Here is a 25,871-nt window from a genome sequence, read left to right on the forward strand (position 1 = left end):
GCTCAATAGTAACCGAAACTCTAAAAAATGGAATTTGATGCCAATAGCTACATTAAAAAAGTCGAATTTTAATGTTGATTTTAAATATATAAGTTTCATCAAGATCAATTATACCCATCAAAAGTTACGAGCCTGAGAAAATTTGCCTCCTTTTAGAAAATAGGGGGAAGCAGCCCCTAAAAGTCATACAATCTTAACAAAAATCACACCATCAGATTAAGCGTAACAGAGAACCTTGTTGTAGAAGTTTCAAGCTCATATCTACAAAAATGTGGAATTTCACATTTTTTGCCAGAAGACAGATCACGGATGCGTGTTTTTTTTTTTTTTTTTTTTTTTTTTTTTTTTTTTTTTTTTTTTTTTTTTTTTTTTTTTTTTTTTTTTTTTTTTTTTTTTCAGGGGTGATCGTATCGACTGAATCGTCCTAGAATGTCGCTAGAGGGCTCATTCTAACGGAAATTAAAAGTTCGAGTACCCTTTTTAAGTGACCGAAAAATTGGAGGACACCTAGGCCCCCTCCCACGCTCATTTTTTCTCAAAAGTCACCGGATCAAAATTCTGAGATAGCCATTTTATTCACCATAGTCGAAAAACCTAATAACTATGTCTTTATGGACGATTTTACCCCCCGCAGTCCCCGTGGGAGGGGCTGCAAGTTACAAACTTTGACCTGTGTCTATATATAGTAATGATTACTGGGAAGTGTACAGACGTTTTCAGGGGGAATTTTTTGGTTTAGAGGGGAGATTTGAGGGGGGGGGTTACGTTGGAGGATATTTCCATGGAGAAACTTCTCATGGGGAAGAGTTCTAGTTACTTTTTTAAGTAATCAAAAAATTGGAGGGCAACTAGGCCTCCTCCCTCGCTCCTTTTTTCTCAAAATCTTCCGATTAATTGCAATTAATTAATATGCAAATTTCGTTTTACTTATAGCATTATTTGAAAAAACAATGAAAAAATAAATATGAAAAGTTTTTTCTACGGAAAGTAAGGAGCAGTATTAAAACTTAAAACGAGCAAAAATTATTACGCATATGAGGGGTTTACCTCCTCGTTATACCTCACCCTTTACGCTAAAGAATTTTTAGTAATTTAAACTATTTATTCTACGGCCTTTGTGATTCAGAGGTCATTCTTAAGGAATTGGGACAAAATTTAAGCTTTAGTGTAAAGAGGGAGGTATCGACGAGGGTTGAACCCCCTCATATACGCAATAAAAACATACGAACATAGGAGTTCATTACGTAAGTTAATTCATAGTTACGTATATATTTTACCAATGAAAACGTTTGTAAAAAATTAAAAGTTCTAGTTACTTTTTTAAGTAATCAAAAAATTGGAGGGCAACTAGGCCTCCTCCCTCGCTCCTTTTTTCTCAAAATCTTCCGATTAATTGCAATTAATTAATATGCAAATTTCGTTTTACTTATTTATGTACGGAGAGCCAAGATCAAACCATGCATTAATTCAAAAACGTCCAGAAATTAAATAAAAAAAAAACAAGTTTTTTTAAATGAAAGTAAGGAGCAACATTAAAACTTAAACGAACAGAAATCACTCTGAATATGAAATGGGCTTTTCCTCCTCAACGCCCCGCTCTTTACGCTAAAGCTTCTTACCGTTTTAAAAATAGAGTTAAGAGAAAGAGTCAAACTTTAGCGTAAAGAGCGGGGCGTTGAGGATGAAAAGGCCCTTTCATATACGGAGTAATTTCTGTTCGTTTGAAGTTTTAATGCTGCTCCTTACTTTCATTTGAAAAAAAACTTGTTTTTTTTATTTATCCAACATAAAACAAGTAATAAATGCCAAAGGCCCTATCCAGGGTTTTTCAGGGGGGAGGGGGGAGATTCTTTTTTTTGGGGGGGGGGAGTACTACAATTTTGTGCACTATTTCATAGTATATGAGACGCTAAAACACTATCACATGACATTTTACACTATTCCATAGTGTAAACACTATTCCAAGCCTCTCCAGCTTACCAATAATAACTTAAAATCTTACTAAATTAGTAGATAAATATATTCTAATAAAATATATATATATATTTTTAATAAAATATATATATTTTAAACTAAAATATATATATTTTAATATATTAAAATAAATATAAATAAAGAAATAAAACAGTGAAGGAATTTTTCTAAATTACTGCTCATTTTTAGCTGACTGTAAAGTACTTCGACAATAAGGTGAATGATAAATTGGATATAATCTCGGAAGTATGGTGTTCAGTATTACACAAAGATCAAGCTGAATATTAGCACCAAATATTTTGCATAATACATGCCATATATGACACAAATCACTATAAGTAAAATAATAGTGTTATCCTGCAAGGACTTAATTTGAAGCTGCTTCTCTGTATCTGCCATTGATATCTGGGGGGGGGGGGGGTCACGAAATTAGAAATATGTTTCGATTCTATTTCTCGATTCTCGGGAGGGGCTTCGAGTCTGGAAATCCATCACGGTTTCCCTGTTTTTATGATTATTAACATATCCTCTTCGAACACAATCTTACACATACTCTTGGGAAGTAATATCATTTACTGTCACTACATTATCTTAACTAACAGCAAGTCTCTTTTTTTAATGTAGCACAAAGGACTTTGAAACTAATCAACAAAAAATAAATTATAGATATATACAAAGATAAATAACTAAAAACTTACCAGGTTGAGATGATGGCTCGTTAAGAAAAGTGTCTCTAAGTTTTCTTCTTGGTCTAGGAGATGAAAGAATTTCCGCTCGGGGGTCAACTTGAATTTCTTCTTCTTGTTTTTGCTTGTGAATGTCAATTATTTCACGAATACTTTGAATTTTATCTACTTCAACATTTCTTTTTGGCACAAAAATCTAAAAGAGAACAAGAGCTAAGAGCTCATATGGCAATTGTGACGAGGCAAGAAGAGCTACGAGCCAAGAGCTCATATGGTATGAGCTCTAACAAAATTCTAAGAATCAATAGATTGATTTAAAAGAAAGTCACAGGCTTAATGCCGGTCAGGATTTAAAATAAGAGCTCTGAGTCTCGATGTCCTTCTAAATATCAAAATTCATTAAGATACGATCACCCACTCGTAAGTTATAAATACCTAATTTTTTCTAATTTTTCATCTCCCTTTAGCCCCCCAGATGGTCGAATCTAGGAAAACGACTTTATAAAGTCAATTTGTGCATCTCCCTGACATGCCTACCAATTTTCATCGTCCTAGCACGTCCAGAAACACCAAACTCGCCAAATCACTGAGCCCCTCCCCCCAACTCCCCCAAAGAGAGCGAATCCAGTACGGTTACGTCAATCACGTATCAAGGACATTTGCTTATTCTATCCACCAAGTTCATCCCGATTCCTCTACTCCAAGTGTTTTCCAAGATTCCCCTCCCCCCAACTCCCCCCAATGTCAAAAGATCTGGTCGGAATTTGAAATAAGAGTTCTGAGACATGAATTCCTTCTAAATATCCCATTTCATTAAGATCCGATCACCAATTCGCAATATAAAAATACTCCAATTTTTACGTTTTCCAAGGATTCCGGTTTCCCACTCCACTCCCCCTAATGTCACAGGATCTGGTCGGAATTTGAAATTAGAGCTTTAAAGCACAAGATCCTTCTAAATATCAAATTCCATTAAGATCTGGTCACCCTTTCGTAAGTTACAAGAACCTCAATTTTCAAAATTACCCCTCCCCCTCCACCTCCACCAAAGAGAGCAGATCCGGTCCGGTTATGTCAGTCACGTACCTCAGATAGGTTTTTATTCTTCTCATCCAGTTTCATCCTGATCTCTCCTCTTTAAGTATTTTCTAAGATTTCTGCCCCCCCCCCCTCCAATGACGCTGGATGCACTTGATATTTAAAATAGGAGATTTGAGTTACGAGGTCCTTCTAAATATAAAGTTTCATGAAGATCCGATCATTCCTTCGTAAGTTAAAAATATGTCATTTTTTCTAATTTTCAGAATTACCTCCCCCCCCCCCCCAACTCCTCCGAACAGAGCAGATCCGTTCCGAATATGTCAATCACGTATCTAAGACTTCTGCTTATTTTTCCCACCAATTTTCATCCCGATCCCTCCAATCTAAGCGTTTTCCATGATTTAAGTTCGCCCACCCTAAACTCCCCCCAATGTCACCAGATCCGTTCGGGATTTAAAATAAGAGCTTTGAGACACGATATCCTTCTAAATATTAAATTTCATTGATATCCGATCACCCTTTCGTAAGTTTAAAGTACCTCATTTTTTCTAATTTTTCAGAATTAACACCCCCCCCCCCCAACTACCCCAAAGAGATTGGACCCGTTCCGGTTATGTCAATCATGTATTTAGGACATGTGCTTATTTTTCCCACCAAGTTTCAGTCCGATCCCTCCACTCCAAGTGTTTTCCAAGATTTTAGGTTTCCCCCTTCCAACTCCCTCCCAATGTCACCAGATCCGGTCGAGATTTAAAATAAGAGCTCTGAGACACGATATCCTTCTAAATATCAAATTTCATTGAGATCCGATCACCTATTCGTAAGTTAAAAATACCTCATTTTTTTCTAATTTTTCAGAATTACCCCCCCCCCTCTCCAATTACCCCAAAGAGAGCGGATCCGTTCCGGTTATGTCAATCATGTATCTAAGAATTGTGCATATTTTTCCCGCCAAGTTTCATCCCGATCCCTCCACTCTAAGTGTTTTCCAAGATTTTAGGTTTTCCCCTCCCAACTCCCCCCCAATGTCACCAGGTCCGGTCGGGATTTAAAATAAGAGCTCTGAGACACGATATCCTTCTTAATATCAAATTTCATTGAGATCCGATAACCCGTTCGCAAGTTAAAAATGCCTCATTTTTTCTAATTTTTCAGAATTATCCCCCCCCCACTACCCCAAAGAGAGCAGATCCGTTCCGGTTATGTCAATCATGTATCTAGGACTTGTGCTTATTTTTTCCGCCAAGTTTCATCCCGATCCCTCCACTCTAAGTGTTTTCCAAGACTTTAGGTTTCCCCTCCTAACTCCCCCCCCCCATTATCACCAGATCCGGACGGAATTTAAAATAACAGCTCTGAAACACGATATCCTTCCAAACATCAAATTTCATTAAGATCTGATCAACCGTTCGTAAGTAAAAAATACTTCAATTTTTGTATTTTTTCGAATTAAAGGGCCCCCTACACCTCCCCCCAGATGGTCAAATCGGGAAAACGACTATTTCTAATTTAAGCTGGTCCGGTCCCTGATACGCCTGCCAAATTTCATTGTCCTAGCTTACCTGGAAGTGCCTAAAGTAGCAAAACCGGGACCGACAGACCGACAGAATTTACGGTTTCTATATGTCACTTGGTTAATACCAAGGGCCATAAAAAAAATATTTCGTGAAAAAAAAATCTGAATAAACTCAAGCTCTGACAGGAGTGGGATTTCACTTGGGCAGCCAAATTTCACGTCATCTAAGAAAGGAACTATCTGCATGATTCCAAATATTCGGTTCGCTTCTGTTTCGGATTTTAGCTGACAAATCTGTTTTTCCCATTGGCAGAATTAATAAACAAACAAAAAATCAATTATGAGAGTAAAAGTTAAATAATAAATTAAAATAAATACAAGTTTATCTTTGATGCTCTGATAAATGTGATACCTGTATTCTTTTTTAGATTTCGCTTCGGCAGCTAGATTTCAAGTCACCTGGAAAAGGTAATTACTCTTTTGGGTTCGATCCTAATCAGATTTGGAAAACACGTTTCCAAACTGGCAAAACTATGTTTAAAACAAATAAAATTTGATTGTCTATGCACTAGAAAAATATAATATTTATATTCAAAACAATTTCTAATAGAAACTTTCTAGAAAAACTTTAGATAATGCCAAGTCCAACTAGATACATCAACCCAGAGCTCGCACAAGTACTGCACCGTCGCTTTAGCGTTATTGCGTAGACACAATCTACCGTCCGGACTTCATATTCTTTTTTAAAGGTTTTAAGTTGTACGTCTACTAGTCGGGTTATTTTACTAGCCCTGTTATTTTAAACATCGTTATTATAATGATCTTTTAACACACTGTTTATCATATAGCCCTGTCCCTTACCCCTATAATTATGCTTGGATTAATATATTATATGATATTCATGAACAATCAAAAAGGGGCAAGGGGATATTAAGACTTGGTCTTGGTGCATCCTTCTCTTATGGTAAGAACAACACTCATACCAAATTAGAAACGTAAAATAAAAGTGAACAGCACAAAAAGGGATAAAACCAATGTTAGAGAAAATTTTCAGGTTAAAGAAAAATTTCGGGTATTTCAGACCGATTTTCAGCAATATACAATAAACCCAAAAGGAATGAATGAAGAGGAACATCACACTAAAGGACAAACAAAAACCATGGTTATTGGCCAAAATAGTAATTAAATGAGCTTAAAAACCAACAAATAAAAGAGGGAGACTTAAAATTCCCCAAAATTTAAAATTGAAATCATTTTCATGTTTTTTATTGGTTGATGTTTTTACGAGTTAAGTCCGTAAGGAATATGGGATGCTTACATCTTCGAAGATTTCCTGCAGTGGCCATATTTGCAAAAAATTGTATTTTTCCTTTGTTATGCCTCATATTCTTGCTCTTTCTCCTTTTTAGCCTCTGCTACCGGATAAAAATAAAAATACATTTTTACCGTTGTTTAAAGTTTCTGTTATGTTTACCCCCTTGGAAAAGTGATTCCATGATAAGTGTAAAGTACGGTATTTTTGATCAGTATCTATCTATACGGAAAAGAATTAAGAAATTGTGGCATAGTTTATTAAGGAAAAACCCTCTTAACATTTTCCTTTATTATGATTTTCTTTAATAGTTTTTCTTCTTTATTTGTGTTTATCTTTAGTATTTCACTTGTTTTTTTTCCAAATTTTTTTCATTACTCCACTTACGATTTTTATCTTTAAAGTGGGCAACAAATTTATTCATACATTCGTACAAACAAACTTGTTAATCGAAAAACTGACTAAAGTCTCGGATAGGCCTATTTTTGACCGATTTCAATTGAAGAACACTTTTCAAGTTAGTGGATACATCGCTCGCTAACAAAGGCTATTGTTATAAAGTTTTGTTGATTGTTATACTAAAGGGTGAAAGCCGCTTCCCCCTTTATGAAAATACTCCCTTGGTTTAGAATTAATTAGCCATATAGCTGAAAAGTTGATCATTAATTAAGTTTACTATCCATTGCCGTGCATAATTAGTTAACCTTAGTGTCCCAGATGAATCTTGTGTTAAATTTGGAGTCCTCAACAGATAGCTTGATGACCACCCTTTCTGAATTTGCAGGCACATGTTGTTTTACTAGCTATTATTGGTTTGTTTTTGCTCATCAATATACGGATAATTTTATTAGTCGGAATTGCAGAGCGCATGAGGTGGATACCCTTCCCCAAAATTGCTCCCCTGGTTTAGAAGGAATTAACTTTAAAGCAAGTAAGAGGTTATTTAATTACGTTAGTATCCTTACCCGTCTTATGTTGGTTAATCTTTGAGTACCAGATAAACCCGGGTTAAACGTAGAGTCCCTAACGGATTGCTTAAGGACCACCACCCTCTCCAAATGCAATCGCTGATGAAAGTTATTTTTGTCGCGCTTTGCTTATCTACACACTAAAATGTCAGGAAAGTGGTTAGAATCGCAGAGCATTTGAAGCCCATCCCCCTCAAAATTAGCCTTATAGTCAGAAAGAGGTTCTCTAATTATCTTGTTATACATTACCGTTTTATAGTGGTTAGCTTTCGAGTCTCAAATGAACCCGGTGCTAAACTTGGAATCCGTAGCGGACCTTTTGAGGACCAATATCTGCAAATATGTAGGTATATCAATCACTTAACTGAGCAATCGTTATTTTGTTCATTGAATTTTACTGAACTTACTAACTGAAGCAATTTAATGTCCAAAGTTCAAAGTTCAAAGGCCCTTCTCCCATCTCTCAAAGGATGCTTCTCTAGTTTATAGAAAATGGTCTTGCATCAAAAGTTTAGTGGTTTTACCTTACTATCCATTTCAATTGCTGTTTTATGTCGATTAACCACTTCTTGTACAGGGGCTGATTTCTCAAGTTCGATCGTCGTTTTGCTTGTTGATATGTGCCGATCTTCGATTATAGCCTTTTCATGCCTCTTAATGGCATCACTGATTGGCAAAGACTTTTCGATCTAAAAAGTTTAAAAGTGAGTAGAAGCATTTCCATAATCATATTTAGGGGGTCTTATTTGTTTATCGATTCTTTTTTACGATGCAATAATGGAAAACTATTTAGAAGAGCAGCCATCATTTAATGTGGCTGTCTGGTGATCATGAATAATCGTGGTGACGTTCATTAACCTCTTTTGATCATCTCATTTATTTATCGATATAGATTCAACACTGTTTTAGACTTGTAATAGACCGTCGCTATATACTTAAACAACCCCTCTTGTTACCAGACGAGCTTTACTATTACATCTAAAACATTAAAATTACATAAGACTTTGATATTGTTATACCATAGTAGCAAATTACAGCGCAATTGTGCGATATGGCCTATGTTAGTTGGTTTCTTTTTTCAACTTATGTGTAAATATCGTAAAGTAGCCTACGTATTTTGAACTACAAGCTGTCCATCGACTCAAAGACTTCCAAAGATGAAAGATAAGGGCCAATAAATTATTTCCGATATTTCGACGGTCCAGAGAGCTTAGTTAATCAATAATTTAGATATAAACATAAAGTATATGGCTGCTTAATAGATAAAAACCGGTTCATCTTTTTCAGCTTGTTTTTTTTTCATCAAGATGGCTAATACAAAACAAAAATTATTTTAGAATCAACAAAGTTTTTTTTCTTCAGGAAGGCTAATACAAAAAAAAATTATCTTAGAAACAACAAAGTTTTTTTCGTCAGGATGGCTAATACAAAAAAAAAACTATCTTAGAATCAACAAAGTTTTTTTTCGTCAAGATGGCTAATACAAAAAAAAATATATTAGAATCAACAAAGTTTTTTTTTCGTCAGGATGGCTAATAAAAAAAAATAAAAAATCTTAGAATCAACAAAGACTTTGAGATGTCAAATCAATCAAGTCACAGAAATGTCAACTCTGAGCATTTATAGAAATACTTGAAACAGTTGGACATAAAATGTTTAAAAATTTCTTTTAAAACCTCATTGCATTTCATGCCTATTTTTTTTTTTAGACAATATAGTCTTGCGTATAATAATGAAAATGACCTATTTTTAACCCACTATAGACAACGAGACAAAAGTGGAGTAATACATTATAGGAAAAAAAGGGACCAGAGCAAAACAAAACGCAATCAACTAGAAAAAAAATATGCGATAAGACAATGAAGTGGCTGAAACTTTGGAACATCACATGTTTATTTCATAAGTCTTATATATATTCTTCGATAGGTATCAAAATCAATTGAGCCTCTCAGACATTAAATTGACTACGTTCTAATTTTCGTTTTTTTTTTATTTTATAGTAAAGTTTTTATATTTCAGAGTAATAGGTTTTACATTGACTTTTGAATGTGCCGATATAAATGCAATTCCAAAATAGGGGTTGCATTACAAAAAAAAGAACAAAAACACTTGGACTTCGTCGAGAGAAGAATCTTATCCAGCCCTAAAAATAGAAAGCAAACATTAGAAAAAAAAATAGAAAAATTTGGCCCAATAAATATTCAAAAATGCACATGTCATTAACTTCATTAACTTTCTTAGCATCAAGCAGTTAAAATCTGTATTGAACCTGCCAAAATGATCAAATTGCCAATATTATTTTTTATCAATTTCCATAATTACTGAAAAAGTTACTATGTTGTTGAACCTTTCCTTGTTTCATATTCTCCCTATTTTAGATGAAAATGTCAATACAAAGAATGCATAAAGTGTATCGTAGGCCAAGATGTTCCAAAAACTCACTCCATTCATTTATTTAAAAAAAAGTACAAGAACAGTATCAATCTTTGTATCCGGTGTAGTACTGTTAGTACATATAATATATACAATCCAATACATATATATATATATCTAACATAAACGATATAATGTATGCAATTATATCTAATATATACGGTAGGGACTTTACAGTCCCTACCTTCGGCGCTAATCTCCGTTTCTTGGCCCCTCAGCCAGGAATTACAATGGGGGCGGGGGGGGGGGGGGGGGGGGGTGCTAGACGCCAGTTGATCATTATAGCCCATTGAACCCCCATCCTTTTCCATCCTTTTTCCACTTTACACACATAGTTAATTTTTATTCTGACCTTCACCGAACCAAAAATGTTTAAGCTTCAACTCAGAGATCCGTTTGAAAAAAAGTAAAAAAATCAAATGTAAAAGCTAAAACACCAAAATTCATTATAGCTCATTCGACTAAAATCCATTTTACTGCCACCTGAAGAGATCCACTGAAGTGGTAGTAGTCGAGCCTAGGGCTAACCAGGCAGACAGCTTTGACCACTGCGTATGACGTCTTAACGACAGAATCTCCATTACACGAAATAAATACTGAATAGCTAGATATAACTACAGGGGGGGGGGGGGTTAATGGATGGACTTGAATCCACATACCCTGTCCAAAAAAATTTCTGACTCGTAAAAACGTAAGAAAAATTTTGGTGCGTTTTTTCAAGTTTATTTTGCGTCCCTCCCCTCCGAAGAAAAAACCTGGACACACCCTTGCTCTTAGCATAATGTACTAGCTTTAATCTAGAAAATTAATTAGTTTAATTATTTAAGTCCTATTTTTGAAGATAAATACCGATCGATTGCAAATTAAGGTTATGCTCCAGTGATCAATACAATTAATGATAATTATTTATTTGTAATTACATTCGGCCTGTAACAAACAAAATTTAGTCTCCAAATGGTTATGTTAAAAGGGCAAAACATTGTTGTCCGTCGTGTACTTATAGCAACATAAACTGACTATAATTTTTTCTTATCTGTTGCCTTGGAAGAAAGTAATAGCAAATAATTCGTTACTATGATATTGATAGTAATTTGTGAAAGCATAGTGGATAAGGCCAAGGTTCACGATTGAAGGTCCCCGCGTGCAATTTGCGAGGTATTCAGTTTCTTAACACTTAGTTTCTGGAGCCGTCTTAGGAGATTGGTTAGCGCACTAGACATGAGACCGTTTGTCCGAGAGGACAAGGGCTCGAGTTCTGGTGTATCTGGTTATTTGATTTGAACGGGGGTCAGTGGCGTAACTCTATATGCTTAGCTGGTCGACTCAGCTGTAAGTGGATACCTGAAGACATATGGGGAAAGTAAACAGGAAGGGGGTGCGAAAGCACAGGATTGTTGGCCCTCTCCCCCCCATTGCATTTACTGGCTGAAGGATCGTGAAACGAAGATCAGTACTGCCAATAGGGATTGTACAATTCCAATGCAGTTTTTCTTTTTTGTATGATATTGATAGATTATTACAAAGATTTGAGAGCTACCTGAGAATTTATAAGATAGATGGCGTAAAGTATAGACACAGATGTCGAGATTTTCAAATGCCTTTGAAACTAGGTAAACCTTTAAGAAGGATCATGATTCGTTGTGCTTGTTAATATTAAGGTACCTGCTATTCAAAATTATGAAAATATTAATAGAAAAAAAATGACTATATGTCTTGCAATAACCGTAACTTTCATTAAAATCAAATATCAGTTTGTGTTTTCCTATTTCCTAGTTCATTTTTAAGACGATTCATGATCCTTCTGGAAAACGACGGACAAATCAAGAATCTTTAGAAAGGGCTATTCTCACGTTACCAAGGACGTTCAGAAGAACAAAAAAAAAATCTGAATGACTTGAAGCAAAATAACAATTTCAATATTAACGTCCAAAGTATTTAGTAACTATCAAGGTAGAAGCTAAAGTTAAATAAAGAGCATAGATTAAATTAAAAATTAAAAACTAACCGAAGAAGAACAATTAAAATGAAGAATAAAAGGATACAATTCCAATTCAGTGTTTTTTTTTACCATCTCGGAAATTTTTTGGGTTGGTTGAATTAGAGATTAAAAACCGAAAATTGAAGTGTATTTTTTTTTTTTTCAAATTCAAATATGCATAGACTGGTCATGCATGGATTCTTCTAAGCCCTAGAGATCAGAAAAGGGAAAACATAGTCATAGGTTTCAATAACTAGAATACCTGGGGGGGGATGGATTTTACCGACCTGTTGGTCAGTTTCTTTCACAAATTGTTTGTTATACATTTTCATTAGCTTATTTACCCTAATAAAAAAATTGAACAATTTTTTACCGACTGAATGAAAACATTGGGGGGGGGGGAGTGCACCCCCTACTCCCCAAGCGTGAAGCTCCTTGACTTAGTAGCTTGGCAATGCCTTTCCACGGTATACTTTTGGTCCTGGAACCATTCCTGAAAGTTTCACTCACATAACTCAACTACTTTTCAAGATAACAAGAATCCTCTGAACTTGATTTTTACTGAACGATAATAAAAGAAGGATGAAAATTAAGACTACGAATGAAAGTTAAAATGAAGAGCAACAATCAAATAAAGGATGAAAAATAAACAAAAACACCACAAATTGAAAATAAAGAATGAAACCTAAGTGAAAAAGCTTTTACCTCAAGCTTACTATTAGGAGTTTCTACTACTTTCATTTCGTCCAAAATGGCCTGTTCATGTTGTAAAATGACTTCTGAGAGAGGACGGGATCTTTCTGTCAGTAAGGAGGGGCCACCTGGACGACAAAGATCTACTTTGAACTCAACTTCACGTTTAGAAGGCTCTCCTATTGGATTTTGCAGTTCTGGAAATGTGGAAGTTTCAATAAATACTGATACCAAACTGACCAGAAGTAACAATCCAACGAAAATAATAGAAAAATAGCAAAAACTTTGAAGTGAAACCTCCAAAAGGCCGTCTTCAGTGCAAAAAAAAAGGCCAAAAATACATCGAAATAAGAGATCCCCCCCCCCCAAATAAAAATATGAAAAATTTAAATTAATAAAACACCACCAACATAACACAAAATAGGCATCAAACAAATAAAACAATTCCAATAAAAAGAATAGAATACAAATTGAAGAAAGTAAAACAATTGAATAAAATGCCACTGCGAAACTTCCTTTTTAATTGTTGAATTTCTTTAACTCCAAGCTTTAATCATTGACTCTTTGTTTTTATTGACGCCTGCTTTGTTTCTTTTTATTCTAGTCAGTTTAATATTTTTTTTCTGTTTCTTACCCTTTTTTTCATTTTCTCGATTTCTCCTTTTTTACTTTTATTTTCTCCTAATAAAAGATCATTTAGCCCTGTAAGTAGTCCAATAGCACATTTGGTTCTGAAGCAGAAACGTAAACAGTAAAGAGAAAGGTGTGTCTTCTCTAACCAAAATATAAGGATTTTAAATATTCACCCTGTTTTCTTTTTTAAGAAATGCTGTAAGATGGGTAGGGGTCTCCACTCCTTAATAAGCTTCTTTCTTCGTTCCTATCCCCGAAGGTATATCCTGCTCGCGTAGCCTCATAGTGGAGTCAGGGTGGACCTTTCACTAGGTTGTCCAACCAGAACTGTGACTGCAAACAGTGCTGCAGTGTGACCTTAAGGAGTGGCACCCTCGAGGAAATTGTAATTTAGCAGACAACATAGCATTTGCACAGGATTCTCATGAATACATAATTCTTGAAGGTCTCCTTTGGTTTTATGGGCTTTGCTGTTAAGGGTGGAAAACCATGTTTTGACCAAGATTAACCTAGGATTGCAGAAAGCCTCAATTCATACTGAAGTTCCCAGGTATTTCTTGCTATCCGCTTCTAAGCCAGCTCAAGGGCTTCGTGTAGACTTGGGAAAATGCGTTAGTCTCCGTCCTGCAGTGGTTCTAGGACCATTGATTTTCCTGAGGCCACAATAATTTTAATAATTTTGATAAAATGAAAATTCCAACTTGGATATTACAACGTTAAAACAACTATCGTATTGACATTTTAAATGATAAATTCACACATTACGAACTATACTTATTAAGAATTTCAGAAACTTATATCCCAGGAGAAGGAAACATAAATCAGGCAGGAAGCAGGGGGCATAGGCAGGAAGTATGGGGTCTTGATGATGATGAGTAAGGAAGCTGCTAAGTCTTGTTTAAGTTGAGATGGTATTAATAGCAGAATGTTAGTTGCTCATTTTACGACTAAAAAGTGCAGGGTATCAGTCATAGTAGTAGATGCCCCTGTAGAATGAATAGATGGGGATAGTAGTTCCTGAAATGAATTTTACTTACAGCTATAGGAACAAATAGAGAGGATCCCAGATATAAAAGTGGTATTTTTAATATGGGATTTTAATGCCCAGGTGAGTGAGAATAGGGATGGATGTTATCCTACCCTAAGTAAATTTGGAGTAGGGAAAGAAGACAGCAATGGCTACAAACTGCTGCAATTTTGTAGGCACAAAAATCTAGCATTAACCAATACAATATTTGGACATAAAATGGCCCGTAAGTTAACATGGCGTTCATGTGATGGTTAGACGGTTAACCTTCTTGATTATGTTATTGTAAATCAAAAATTGGCTAGATCAATAATAGGCTATAAAAGAGTGTTGTAATGGATGTTAAAAGTAAAAATTACCATCTAGTAGTGTCTAGGGTTAATTTAAAGCAGAAATTTAGGAAGGGCAACTACCTTCTTGGAAAATATGACATTGATAGATCCTAGGATGAAAATTTCAGAGGAACTTTCCAGGAAAAGTTTACTACTAAACTGGAGAATCTAAACTTCGACAATGTAGAATACGGATGAAATAAGTTTAGGAAAATGGCTTATAAAGCCTTGGTGTCTTGGGTAGAAAAGTTAGAAACACAGCTAGGAATATTAATGAAAATGTTTTGAAATTTAGTAGAGACGAGGAGGGACTTGTACAAGATATACTTGAGTGATAAATGAATAGATCATATGAAACTTTGAGGAGCATGAGGAAGGTGGGAAAAGCATTAAAATAAGAATCAAGGAGGGTTTGAAACGTAGACTACAAATAAAATTAGATAAAAATCTGGAAGATCCAGCCAGACGAAATAATAGTAAAAATTGTACTGATTTGTTAATAAATTGGGAGGTAACAGTCAATCTGGACTCGTCCTAGTTAAAGATGGAGACGAGGCCACAATTATTGATAAGGAAAGAGTTAAAAAGAGGTGGTTAGAACATTTTGAAAAGGTGCTAACTGAGTTAAAGTTACAGGAAAATATATGGAAAAGAATGAGAACGTTTGTGACACTTGGAAGTGAAAGAAGGTAGATTTCATGAGGGAGCATTAGTGACAATACTAAAAGGATTAAAAAAAAAAATAAGGCTCCTGGTTCTGATAGTGCGGTAAATGAGTGTTTTAAATATGGTGGTTGTAAAGTTAGAGATAAATTACAAAAGATCATGTTTAAAATTTTTGAAAAAGGAGAAGTACTTAGCAATTTTAGGAAAAGTCCAATTAAATCCATCAAAAAGAAAGGTGATAAGAGCAAGTGTAGTTATCGTAGAGGCATTAGCTTGGTTTCCGTAGGAAGTAAATTACTTAATATAATGATGCTTTTAGACTTGGAAATGCTGTAGATAAAGCTTTAAGAGAAGAACAGTGTGGTTCTAGGATGGGAAGAGGACACGTCGATCAAAATTTCACTCTTAGATTATTAATTGAGAAGTGCCTGAACCATCAGACTCCTTTAGTCTTCTATTTTATAGATTTTGGGCAAGCACTTAAGCGAAAAAGAGCTTTAGCGAAGGCCTTCTCCTTGTATGGTATAGCTGACAAATACATTAAAGTGATTAGTGCTATGAGAACAATGACACTACAGTGGTTAAGGCAAGAAGTGAGGTAAACAGCTGGTTTCGTATTAAATCAGGAGTTAACCAGGGATGTGTTTTATATCCCTTCATATGAATAATTTAGATTGACTTTGTCTTAAGGAGCAGAGGGACGACAATGGGAAAACACAGAATCAAATAGGGAAGTGAAACTCTCCTGGTCTTAGATTATACTGATGATTTGAGAGTCGTAGATAAAAATGGTAGCAATTGAATGAATTTTAGTAGGCTTTGAAAATTCAGGTAGCAAGAATAGGTTTGGAGATTAATATTAAGAAGACTAAGTCGTTGAGACTAGGGAGTAAGTGAAGATGAAGAGGTGATACTGGGTAACGAGAAGATCAATGAAGGGGACACCTTCACTTACCTAGGTAGCATTATTAGTAAAGACGACGGGTGCAGTGAAGAAAAAGATTTGGAAGTTTACGATGATACGTCTACAAACCGAGGTTCGAATATTGGAAGTTACGGTGATGACATCGGTCAAGTACAGTTCTGAAGCATGGGCACTCCGAAAGACGGATGAGTATTATCTTAGATATTTTTGAGAGAAACTGTCTACAGAGCGCCATCTGGGCCGTTTGGGTACCCGTCTGACTGACCGTATTTCAAACAATAAGCTGTATGAAAAATACGGTTCCATCATGTGGATGAAGGATGAAAAATTGCCAAAAATCATCCTCGTCGGTCATCCATCTAGAACCATACGAAAAGCAGTTTGTCCCTAAATGGGGTGGGAAGATGTCGTAAAAAGATTTAGGGGAAATTTGAACTTCTTAGGCTTGTGTAAAAAAAGGAGGCTTTGAATTTACTGTGATGGAAGAGGAGCGTATGCACCTGTATAAGCCTCAGTCGACTTTGTGCTGTAGCGAGTTGCTAGCAGTAGTAGTAGCAGTAGTGTACTTCTATAATTAAGGCAGTGAATTTCATTAAAAATATTACTACTAGTAATGCTAACGGCTCACTGCAGCACCAAGTCCCCTGAGACTAGCACATCTACACACGCTCCTCCTCCGCCACAATATATTCATAGTTTCATTCTTTACCCATTTCATGAATTTCCAAGTTCCTGTCCATCCTTTCTCTCTAAATTATTTTTATGGCACTTGGTATTCAGCAAGTGACATATAGCGATCGCAAATTCTGTCGGTCTGTCGGTCCCGGTAGGCACTTCCAGATAAGCTAGGACGATGAAATTTGGCAGGCGTATCAGAGACCAGACCAGATTAAATTACAAATAGTCGTTTCCCCGATTCAACTATCCGGGGGGGGAGTGGGGGACGGGTAATATGGAAAAATTAGAAAAAATAAGGTATTTTTAACTTACGAACGGGTGATCAGATCTTATTGAAATTTAATATTTAGAAAGATATCGTGTCTCAGAGCTGTTATTTTAAATCCCGACCGGATCCGGTGGCATTGGAAAACACTTAGAGTGGAGAGATCGGGATGAAACTTGGTGGGAAAAATAAGCACAAGTCCTAGATTCATGATTGACATAACCGGACTGAATCCACTCTCTTTGGAAGAGTTGGAGGGGGTGTTAATTCGGAAAAATTTGAAAAACCGAGGTATTTTTAACTTAAGAAAGGGTGACCGGATCTTAATGAAATTCGATATTTAGAAGGAACTCGTGTCTCAGAGCTCTTATTTTAAATCCCGATCAGATCTGGTGACATTGGGTGGGGGGGAGTTGGAGGGGCAAACCTAAAATCTTCGATAACGCTTAGAGTGGAGAGATCGGGATGAAACTTGGTGGGAAAAATAAGCACAAGCCCTAGATACGTTACTGACATAACCAGAACGGATTCGCTCTCCTTCGGGAAGTTGGGGGGAGGGTTAATTCTGAAAAATTAGAAAAAATAAGCACAAGTCCTAGATACATGATTGACATAACCGGAATGAATCCACTCTCTTTGGGAGAGTTGGAGGGGGTGTTAATTCGGAAAAATTAGAAAAACCGAGGTATTTTTAACTTAAGAAAGGGTGACCGGATTTTAATGAAATTCGATATTTAGAAGGAACTCGTGTCTCAGAGCTCTTATTTTAAATCCCGATCAGATCTGGTGACATTGGGGGGGGAGTTGGAGGGGCAAACCTAAAATCTTGGATAACGCTTAGAGTGGAGAGATCGGGATGAAACTTGGTGAAAAAAAAGCACAAGCCCTAGATACGTTACTGAAATAACCAGAACGGATTCGCTCTCCTTCGTGAAGTTGGGGGGAGGGTTAATTCTGAAAAATTAAAAAAAATGAGGTATTTTTAACTTACGAAATAGTGATCAGATCTTAATGAAATTCCATATTTGGAAGCACCTTGTAACTCAGATGTCTTATTTTAAATCCCGACCGGATCCAGTGTCATTGGGGGGATTTGGGAGGGAGACCGGAAATCTTGGAAAACACTTAGAGTGGAGAGATCAGGATGAAACTTGGTGGGAAGAATAAGCACAAGTCCTAGATACATGATTGACATAACCGGACTGAATTCACTCTCTTTGGGAGAGTTGGAGCGAGTGTTAATTCGGAAAAATTAGAAAAATTGAGGCATTTTTAACTTAAGAATGGATGATTTAGAAGGAACTCATGTCTCAGAGCTCCTATTTTCAATCTCGACCAGACCTGGTGACATTGGGGGGGGGGGAGTTGGAGGGGGAAACCGGATATCTTGGAAAACGCTTAGAGCGGAGAGATCGGGATGAAACTTGGTGGGTAGAATAAGCAAATGTCGTAGATACGTGATTGACGTAACCGGACTGGAACTGCTCTCTTTGGGGGAGTTAGGGGGGTCCAGTGCTTTGATGGGTTCGGTGCTTCTGGACGTGCTAGGACGATGAAAATTGGTAGGCGTGTCAGGGACCTGCACAAATTGACTTGATAAAGCCGTTTTCCCCAATTCGACCATCTGGGGGGGGGACTGAAGAGAGAGAAAAAGATTGAAAAAATGAAGTATTTTTAACTTACGAGTGGGTGATCGGATCTAAATGAATTTTGATATTTAGAAGAACCTCGTGTCTCAGAGCTCTTACCTTAAATCCCGACCGGCATTAAGCCTCTGATTTTCCTTCTAAGAATCTATTGATTCTTAGAATTTTACTAGAGCTTATGCCATATGAGCTCTTGGCTCTTCCGACTTCGTCACAAGTGCCATATGAGCTTTTAGCTCTTGTTATTATAACCTGTTGAGAAACCACATTTGAGGAAGACCAAATGGGGCCTCAAATGGCCTATTTTCGCCTCAATTGGGTGGTCAAAAATCTGCAATCTTCGACAATCTATCATCCTTGGGGCGTGGCCTAGCCATTTTAACCTTTCTGTCACTAAAGCCCTATAAAGTGGAATCAAATCATATTTCTTTAGTTTTAGTTTATAAAGTGAGTCTAATAAGACACTGTCTAAATTAAAATTTTACCCGTTATTTGCAGATTTTGGTTTTATTTTAATTATTTTATTATAGTGTGCGGCCTAAGAAATTATTTATGCAAATAAATCAAGGCACAAGTACATTTTCTCAAGATACTTCAAGGTTTATGCTTTCCCGAAATAAGTCCCATGTCATTCCTTGCGCAACCAACAGCATAACAAATGTTTTGATATCAAAAAGGTTTTTTTTGATAAAAAAATGTTTTGAGTCAAAATGTTTTGACATCAAAATATCAAAAGATTTAAAATCTCTTTACTTCAAAGCACAGTTAAAACTTAATTGCTAAAAGAAAGCGATAATAACTAGCCAACAGTAAGAGAAATTTCTTAGTCTTTTTGACCTTCAATAGAATTTAAATTCTGGAACTGCGCCAATTAAAATTAAATTTCCCTGTTTTTGACAAAACGAAGGAAAATTATACTTGATTAACTGTGTAATTTCAGCATTTCATTTGACAACCGTGTAACTGCAAAATGAAATTCCAAGAAACAGAAAAATAAAAGCTTGAAATCACAACTATCGTGTTGTATCTATTGTAGCCTACAGATCGATGCAACAAGAAAAAAAAAAACAAGAAAACATAACAAAAAGAAAAAGAAAGACAAACAACTTCAAAAGAACATGAATAAACAATTTCTACTTCTACTTCAAATTCATCGTTTCATTGTTTTCGAAATTCTCACTGAGATTTATTTAAAGCCCTCTCCTCAGGGAAAATACTCCATCTCCCAGGGCTGATATTGTTTGTAATATGGATTGGAGAGTACATGGCAGGTGGAACTATGCCCTTGATCAGGTGAAAGATTTGGGGATTTTAAACTACCACTAAAAGTTTGAAAAGCATATTAAATGTCATATGAAAAACCAATTACTGGCGATCGAAATTTATTTCGATTTCCATGTACTATAGGAAGAAGATTGGAAGATAGGAAGAAGGCATTTTGTCATAGCATTCTTCAAGAAGCAGTAAAAGATTGTTTATTAAAAGCCATATTGCCTAGCTTAAAATCTAGCTTTGTTGATATGGCACCATGGAGTTAAGGAATCACGAGACCCTCTCCCCCCACCCCTCCTCTCCCGAACAGAATAATTTACTTTAATTTTCAACATGGATTGGCGTTTTTAAAAATAATGCACTTTCTGGGATCGAAGTGAGGACTTCAATGGAAGTGAAGTGGGAGTGCAGTGAGTACTTCAGGTTTGTTTGTGCAGAATCTACAAGAGGCAACAATATATTGCAAGTTTTTTTTTGTAGCTAATTTTACCACAAACATTTACATTAACCACAGACATATCAAATATAGAAGAAACTAAGGATGAATGAAACAAAGTTTTTGCTGTCATTGTACCATAGGGGAAAGATAATGACAGGAGTTCTGAGGGGAGCGCATCCTCACTTTAGTGACCGAATGAGGACGGCTTTATATTCATATTTAGGATCTGCGAGGGATAAACGTTTTTTTAACTGCTTATTCTTGTAATAATTTCAAACCATAAATGCTTCTAATATTTAAAGATATGTTTACAAAATGGAATCTGCTAAAACTTACTCTTTTTGTCATGTGGATTCCAAATTTGTACCAACAAAAAGAAAAAAAAAGAGAGATTGTGTTCAGCAATTCCGTGCTAAAAAGTGTGCTCTGAATCCATTGCTTTATTTTTGTGATGTGTTTTTCTTAAACTAGCTACATTATTCCCTGAACATTTGTTATAAATGGAAATCTAATAGTCCTGTCTATTTTTACCCGTTGTAATATTTACCCGTCATTGTCACCTAAGATAATGAGCCAGTAAAATGACCGCAAAACCCAATTGGTACTTTTATATCGATTTTGAGGCAATGAAAAACAAAGTTTTTGAGTCATAATACTTTTTACAATTAAAACTTTCTGCTTCTCTGCGGCAACACATTAAACCCGGTATCATTTAAAATTTCAAAGGTGCCCCAGAAACCCCAAAGAGGATGATTCACCACCAGCACATTGAAGAAATATACAGAGTATTCAATTATGTATAGTATATTGATGAATGTCCCATTGATATAATGACAACTTACACCACTTTTTGAATTGTAAGGCCCAACCTTGCTGAACTTCCAATAACCTTAATTCCCAATTAGAGAAAATTTTACTCCAGAATATATTACTATGGAATAAATTACAAAAATTTATTTTTAATTTCATTATATTATTTTTTCGAGATTCTTTATTAGTAAATATTTATTGTTTTTTAATGAAGTATTTCATTTCCTTGAACCTACAAAATTTAATATTAAATATTTGATTTATTTCATATTCATTTCATTTAACATTCATTCAATAGTTTTTGTTCCATTTTTATTTAATTTAAATTTAATTTATTTTATAATTTAATTAAATAGAGTAAACTACCCTTAAATAAACTACTAACGAATCGCTCAAGGAAACTTAAGTTTATCAATATTCAAGAAAATCTTACTCCTCCACCTAAATTTGACTAATACTTTAAGAAGTCTGAATATTATAGAGTTAATTTCAAAATTTTACTCGTATGCCTGAATGTTGATGCGGATATTTTTCTAAATAAGTTTTCTGAGAAAAGTGTTTTTTTTCTGGAGTCTACGCCCAGCAGTCCAAATCTCCACCCTCAAAAGGGCATACTCGCCCTGAGAAATAGTGCTATTGTCACTTTCTCCCTGAGACCAATCAGCATTAGAAAAAAAAACTTTCCACCGGAGACCCTGTGTATAACCTTGAAAATGAAATCAACATTAATGTTTATCGTTCTAGCAAGCATGACTTTCTGCTAAGTTGATCAGGTGCCATTGCTGTTTTTTAGTTAAGAAGTTGTAAACACCTTCCTGAATATTCACTTGTCCAGACAACTCCCTAAACACTTTTTTCTTCAGATATCTCTTTCTCCGATACTAGATTTAGGCTACTGGTGGCACTGCTAATCAAGGCGGACGAAAGTGTTTTTTTTTTCAAACAGTTCGTGGTAACGAACTGAAGTAAGGAGTGACCCGGCTCAATAGTAACCGAAACTCTAAAAAAAGGAGTTCTTATCAAAAGTTACCCGTCAAAAGTTAAGAGCCTAAGAAAATTTGCCTTATTTTAAAAAATAGGGGAAAACATCCCTTAAAAGTCATAGAATCTTAACGAAAATCACACTATCAGACTCAGCGTATCAGAGAACTCTACATTCGAAGTTTCAAGCTCCTATCTACAAAAATGTGGAATTTTGCCTTTTTCGCCACAAGACAGATCACGGATGCGTGTTTTCTTTTTTTTTCAGGGTTGATCGTATCTACCCAGTGGTCCTAGAATGTCGTGAGTGGACTCATTCTAACGAAAATTAAAAGTTCTAGTGTCTTTTTAAGTGATCAACAAAATTGGAGGGCACCTAGGCCCCATCCCACGCTCATTTTTTCCAAAAGTCACCGGATCAAAATTCTGAGATAGCCATTTTATTCAGAGTATTCTTTGGGGACGACTTACTCCTCCACAGTCTCCGTGGGAGGGGCTAAAAAACTTTGACCAGTGTATTCACATACTAATGGTAATTGGGAAGTGTACAGACGCATTCAGGGGGATTTTTTTGGGTGGAGGAGGGGAAGGGTTATGCGAGGGGAACTTTCCATGGAGGAGTTTGTCATGGATAAGAGAATTTCCATGAAGGGGGCGCGAGATTTCTTAGCATTTTTTTAAAGAACAATGAAAAAATAAATATGAAAAAGTTTTTTCAACTGAAAGTAAGGAGCAGCATTAAAACTTAAAACGAACAGAAATTATTACGTATATGAGGGGTTTACCTCCTCGTAATACCTTGCTCTTTACGCTGGAGTATTTTTAGTAATTTCAGCTATTTGTTCTACGGCCTTTGTGATTCAGGGGTCATTATTAAGGGTTTGGGACAAAATTTAGGCTTTAGTGTAAAAAGCGATGCATTGACGAGGGGATGCACCCCCTCAAATATGTAATAAATACATACGAATGTAGAAGTTAGTTACGTAAATTAATTCGTCAGTTACGTATATTTTTTTACTAATGAAAACGTTCGTAAAAAACTAATAGTTCTAGTTGCCTTTTTAAGTAACCAAAAAATTGGATGGTAACTAGGCCTCCTCCCCCGCTCTTTTCTTTCTCAAAATCTTTCGATTAAATTTATGAAAAAGCCATTTAGCCAAAAAAAAAAAAAAAATGCAAATTTCGTTTTAATTACTTATGGGTTGCCTTTTTAAATAACCAAAAAAATTGGAGGGTAACTAGGCCTACTCCCTCGCTCCTTTTTTCTCAAAATCGTCCGATCAAAATTATGAGAAAGCCATTTAGCCAGAGAGCCAAAATCAAAATATGCATTAATTCAAAAACGTTCAGAGATTAAATAAAAAACAAGTTTTTTTTTAACTGAAAGTAAGGAGCGATATTAAAACTTGAAACGAACAGAAATTACTCCATATATGAAAGGGGCTATTCCCTCCTCAACTACCCGCTCTTTACGCTAATTTTTTTCCCTGTTTGAAAAAGTAGATTTGAGAGAAAGAGTCAAACTTTAGCGTAAAGATCGGGGCGTTGAGGAGGGAACAGCCCCTTTCATATCTAATTTCTGTTCATTTCAAGTTTTAATATCGCTCTTTACTTTCAGTTAAAAAACTTGTTTTTTTTATTTAATTTTGTATGATGCGCTACTTAGCATAGATCTAATATGTAGTAGGCTACATATGCAGGCCTTTTTACATATTGAAGGTATTTTCAGTACTGTATCTAGAAACTTCTGAAATTGTAGGACAAGTGGGATGGGACATTATATGTTTCCTTTAGCCACCGGGGAGGTATTCAATCTCGGGAGGTATTGGCGTATCTGGGTTGATATTCTTAACTCAACCCTGGGCATCTGCTTTGAAAGATCCAATTTGATAGAATTATATAACATATTTGGTTCTCTGCTACTTATTTTAAGCTAGTAAAGTAGTCTCACACTAGCAAGCTGGTGGAGATGAAATAGGTGGAGTCTGACCCATGCCCATCTGCCTTTAGGAAGATGGGGCACATTACGAAAAACGGATACTCACACTAAGCCGGCATATTTTACGAATTTTTTTTTGAAATTATTGGCGAGATTTGATGGAGGGAGAGGTAGGGTCCCAAAGATTCACTCCTCTGTACGTGCCTGGGTGCAACAACGTTCTAAAATCAAATAAATAGCATATAATATACAAGAAATTCCAAAAAAACGAGATGTAGACAATACTTAGCAAGGATAAAAAATAAGTTAGAAATCAACTTGTCTGAGCTAGAGTATGCTAAAAAAAAAAAAAAGCCTACCTGAACCTCCTTGCTCTTGATTATTTCCAATTTCCAAAGTAACAACTGATGTCAGTTGCTGGTTTGTTTCGTCTAGAATACAGACACCACGGTTAAGATTTACAAAGATAATAAAGGTTTAGTCTAGGAAAAGACGTTAAAACACAATTGAGATCCAAATGCAATATATAGAATAGATATTACACATTTAATCATCAGAGCCTAAAATACCCTCCAGAGGTAGCGTGAACACCCCTCCATAAGTTACAAATTATGGAAAAAATAAGAAAAAATAACTCCTAAAAAAGGCAAAAGTTGTGTCTCTTTCTTATGAAGATCATGGGCTCTTTAGTTCTGTAGCCTAAAAGAAATTGAGCGAATGTCTTGAAATAAACGATACCAAGATATAGTTAACAGTATAGATAACAGTAGACAAAAGTTGAGAACTAATATTTGTTGATATAGGCTTTTTAAGGCAATTTCTTGCTATTCCGATTTTCCACTTCAGCGACACAGGAGTTAAAATAAAGGAAGAACGCAACTCTTTCATAAGTCTTGGCTTATTATTGACAGGTGTGACCATAGTTCGACTCAGGAATAATGATAGAAACGAAGAATAGCCCTTCAGGCCTGGCGTCTGGGGAGTTTGGGCTTGTCTTCTTTAACACTTCAATAGGCTAATTTTGTCAGGCGAAGCCGTAGTTGTAGGAATAGTTAGAGGTACAGATACAGAGTTCTTAAATAAACAAGAGGGGGGGGGGGTGTTTCCACATCCTAGACTTCTTAAAATGCCTTATTAGTAGCTTCATTGAACATTTTTTGAAAAAGTCACTTATAGATTTAGAAAAATATCCCCCCCCCCTGTTTTTGCGGAACGACACCACTAGTCTTCGTGCTATACTTAAAATACCTGAATTGAACTCCTTTTATGGATCAAATACAATTTACCCAGTCATTAGAATACATAAAAACACCTCTCTTAGAGGCTTTGTAGCCTGTCATTTACGAAAAACGTAAACATATCAAGCATAATAATGCATATTTAGAAAAAAGAATGATAAGCAAGGAAAAAACATGCTACAATGGCACAAACAACACCATTCAAAAAAGTAGACACTGAAAAGAGAAATTACACTCTCAACCAAGGGATTGCCCACTCTCCGTCAGGTGGTGCACGTCAAGGAGCGCCAGTCTTTCCACCACACATGGTATACATCCATCACATCTTGGCTCTTCACGCTACAAATGGGGCACTTCGCGCCATGTATTGCGAACTTCAGGTACCCGTGGCACACATAAGTTGTACAACTTGTAAAGTG

At 35.8% G+C, this 25,871-nt stretch overlaps 1 protein-coding gene across 10 annotated transcripts in view; it reads right to left on the reverse strand.

Annotated features, from left to right (window-relative positions):
* Positions 1–24,645, reverse strand: part of LOC136036241 (uncharacterized) — a gene marked incomplete at its 5' end in the record, with an annotated part of 165,865 nt that extends 141,220 nt beyond the window's left edge. For all 10 annotated transcript variants that reach the window (XR_010619673.1, XR_010619672.1, XM_065718349.1 and 7 more), the window contains 4 exon segments: positions 2,673–2,856; positions 8,022–8,186; positions 12,614–12,798; positions 24,574–24,645. Coding sequence is in view for 8 of the 10 variants with exons in the window: in XM_065718349.1 (XP_065574421.1) it covers positions 2,673–2,856; positions 8,022–8,186; positions 12,614–12,798; positions 24,574–24,645 (606 nt within the window).
* Between the last annotated feature and the right edge of the window lie 1,226 nt (positions 24,646–25,871).

The sequence above is a fragment of the Artemia franciscana genome, chromosome 15 (genome assembly GCF_032884065.1).
Source record: "Artemia franciscana chromosome 15, ASM3288406v1, whole genome shotgun sequence".
In the NCBI taxonomy this organism is placed as follows: Eukaryota; Metazoa; Arthropoda; class Branchiopoda; order Anostraca; family Artemiidae; genus Artemia; species Artemia franciscana.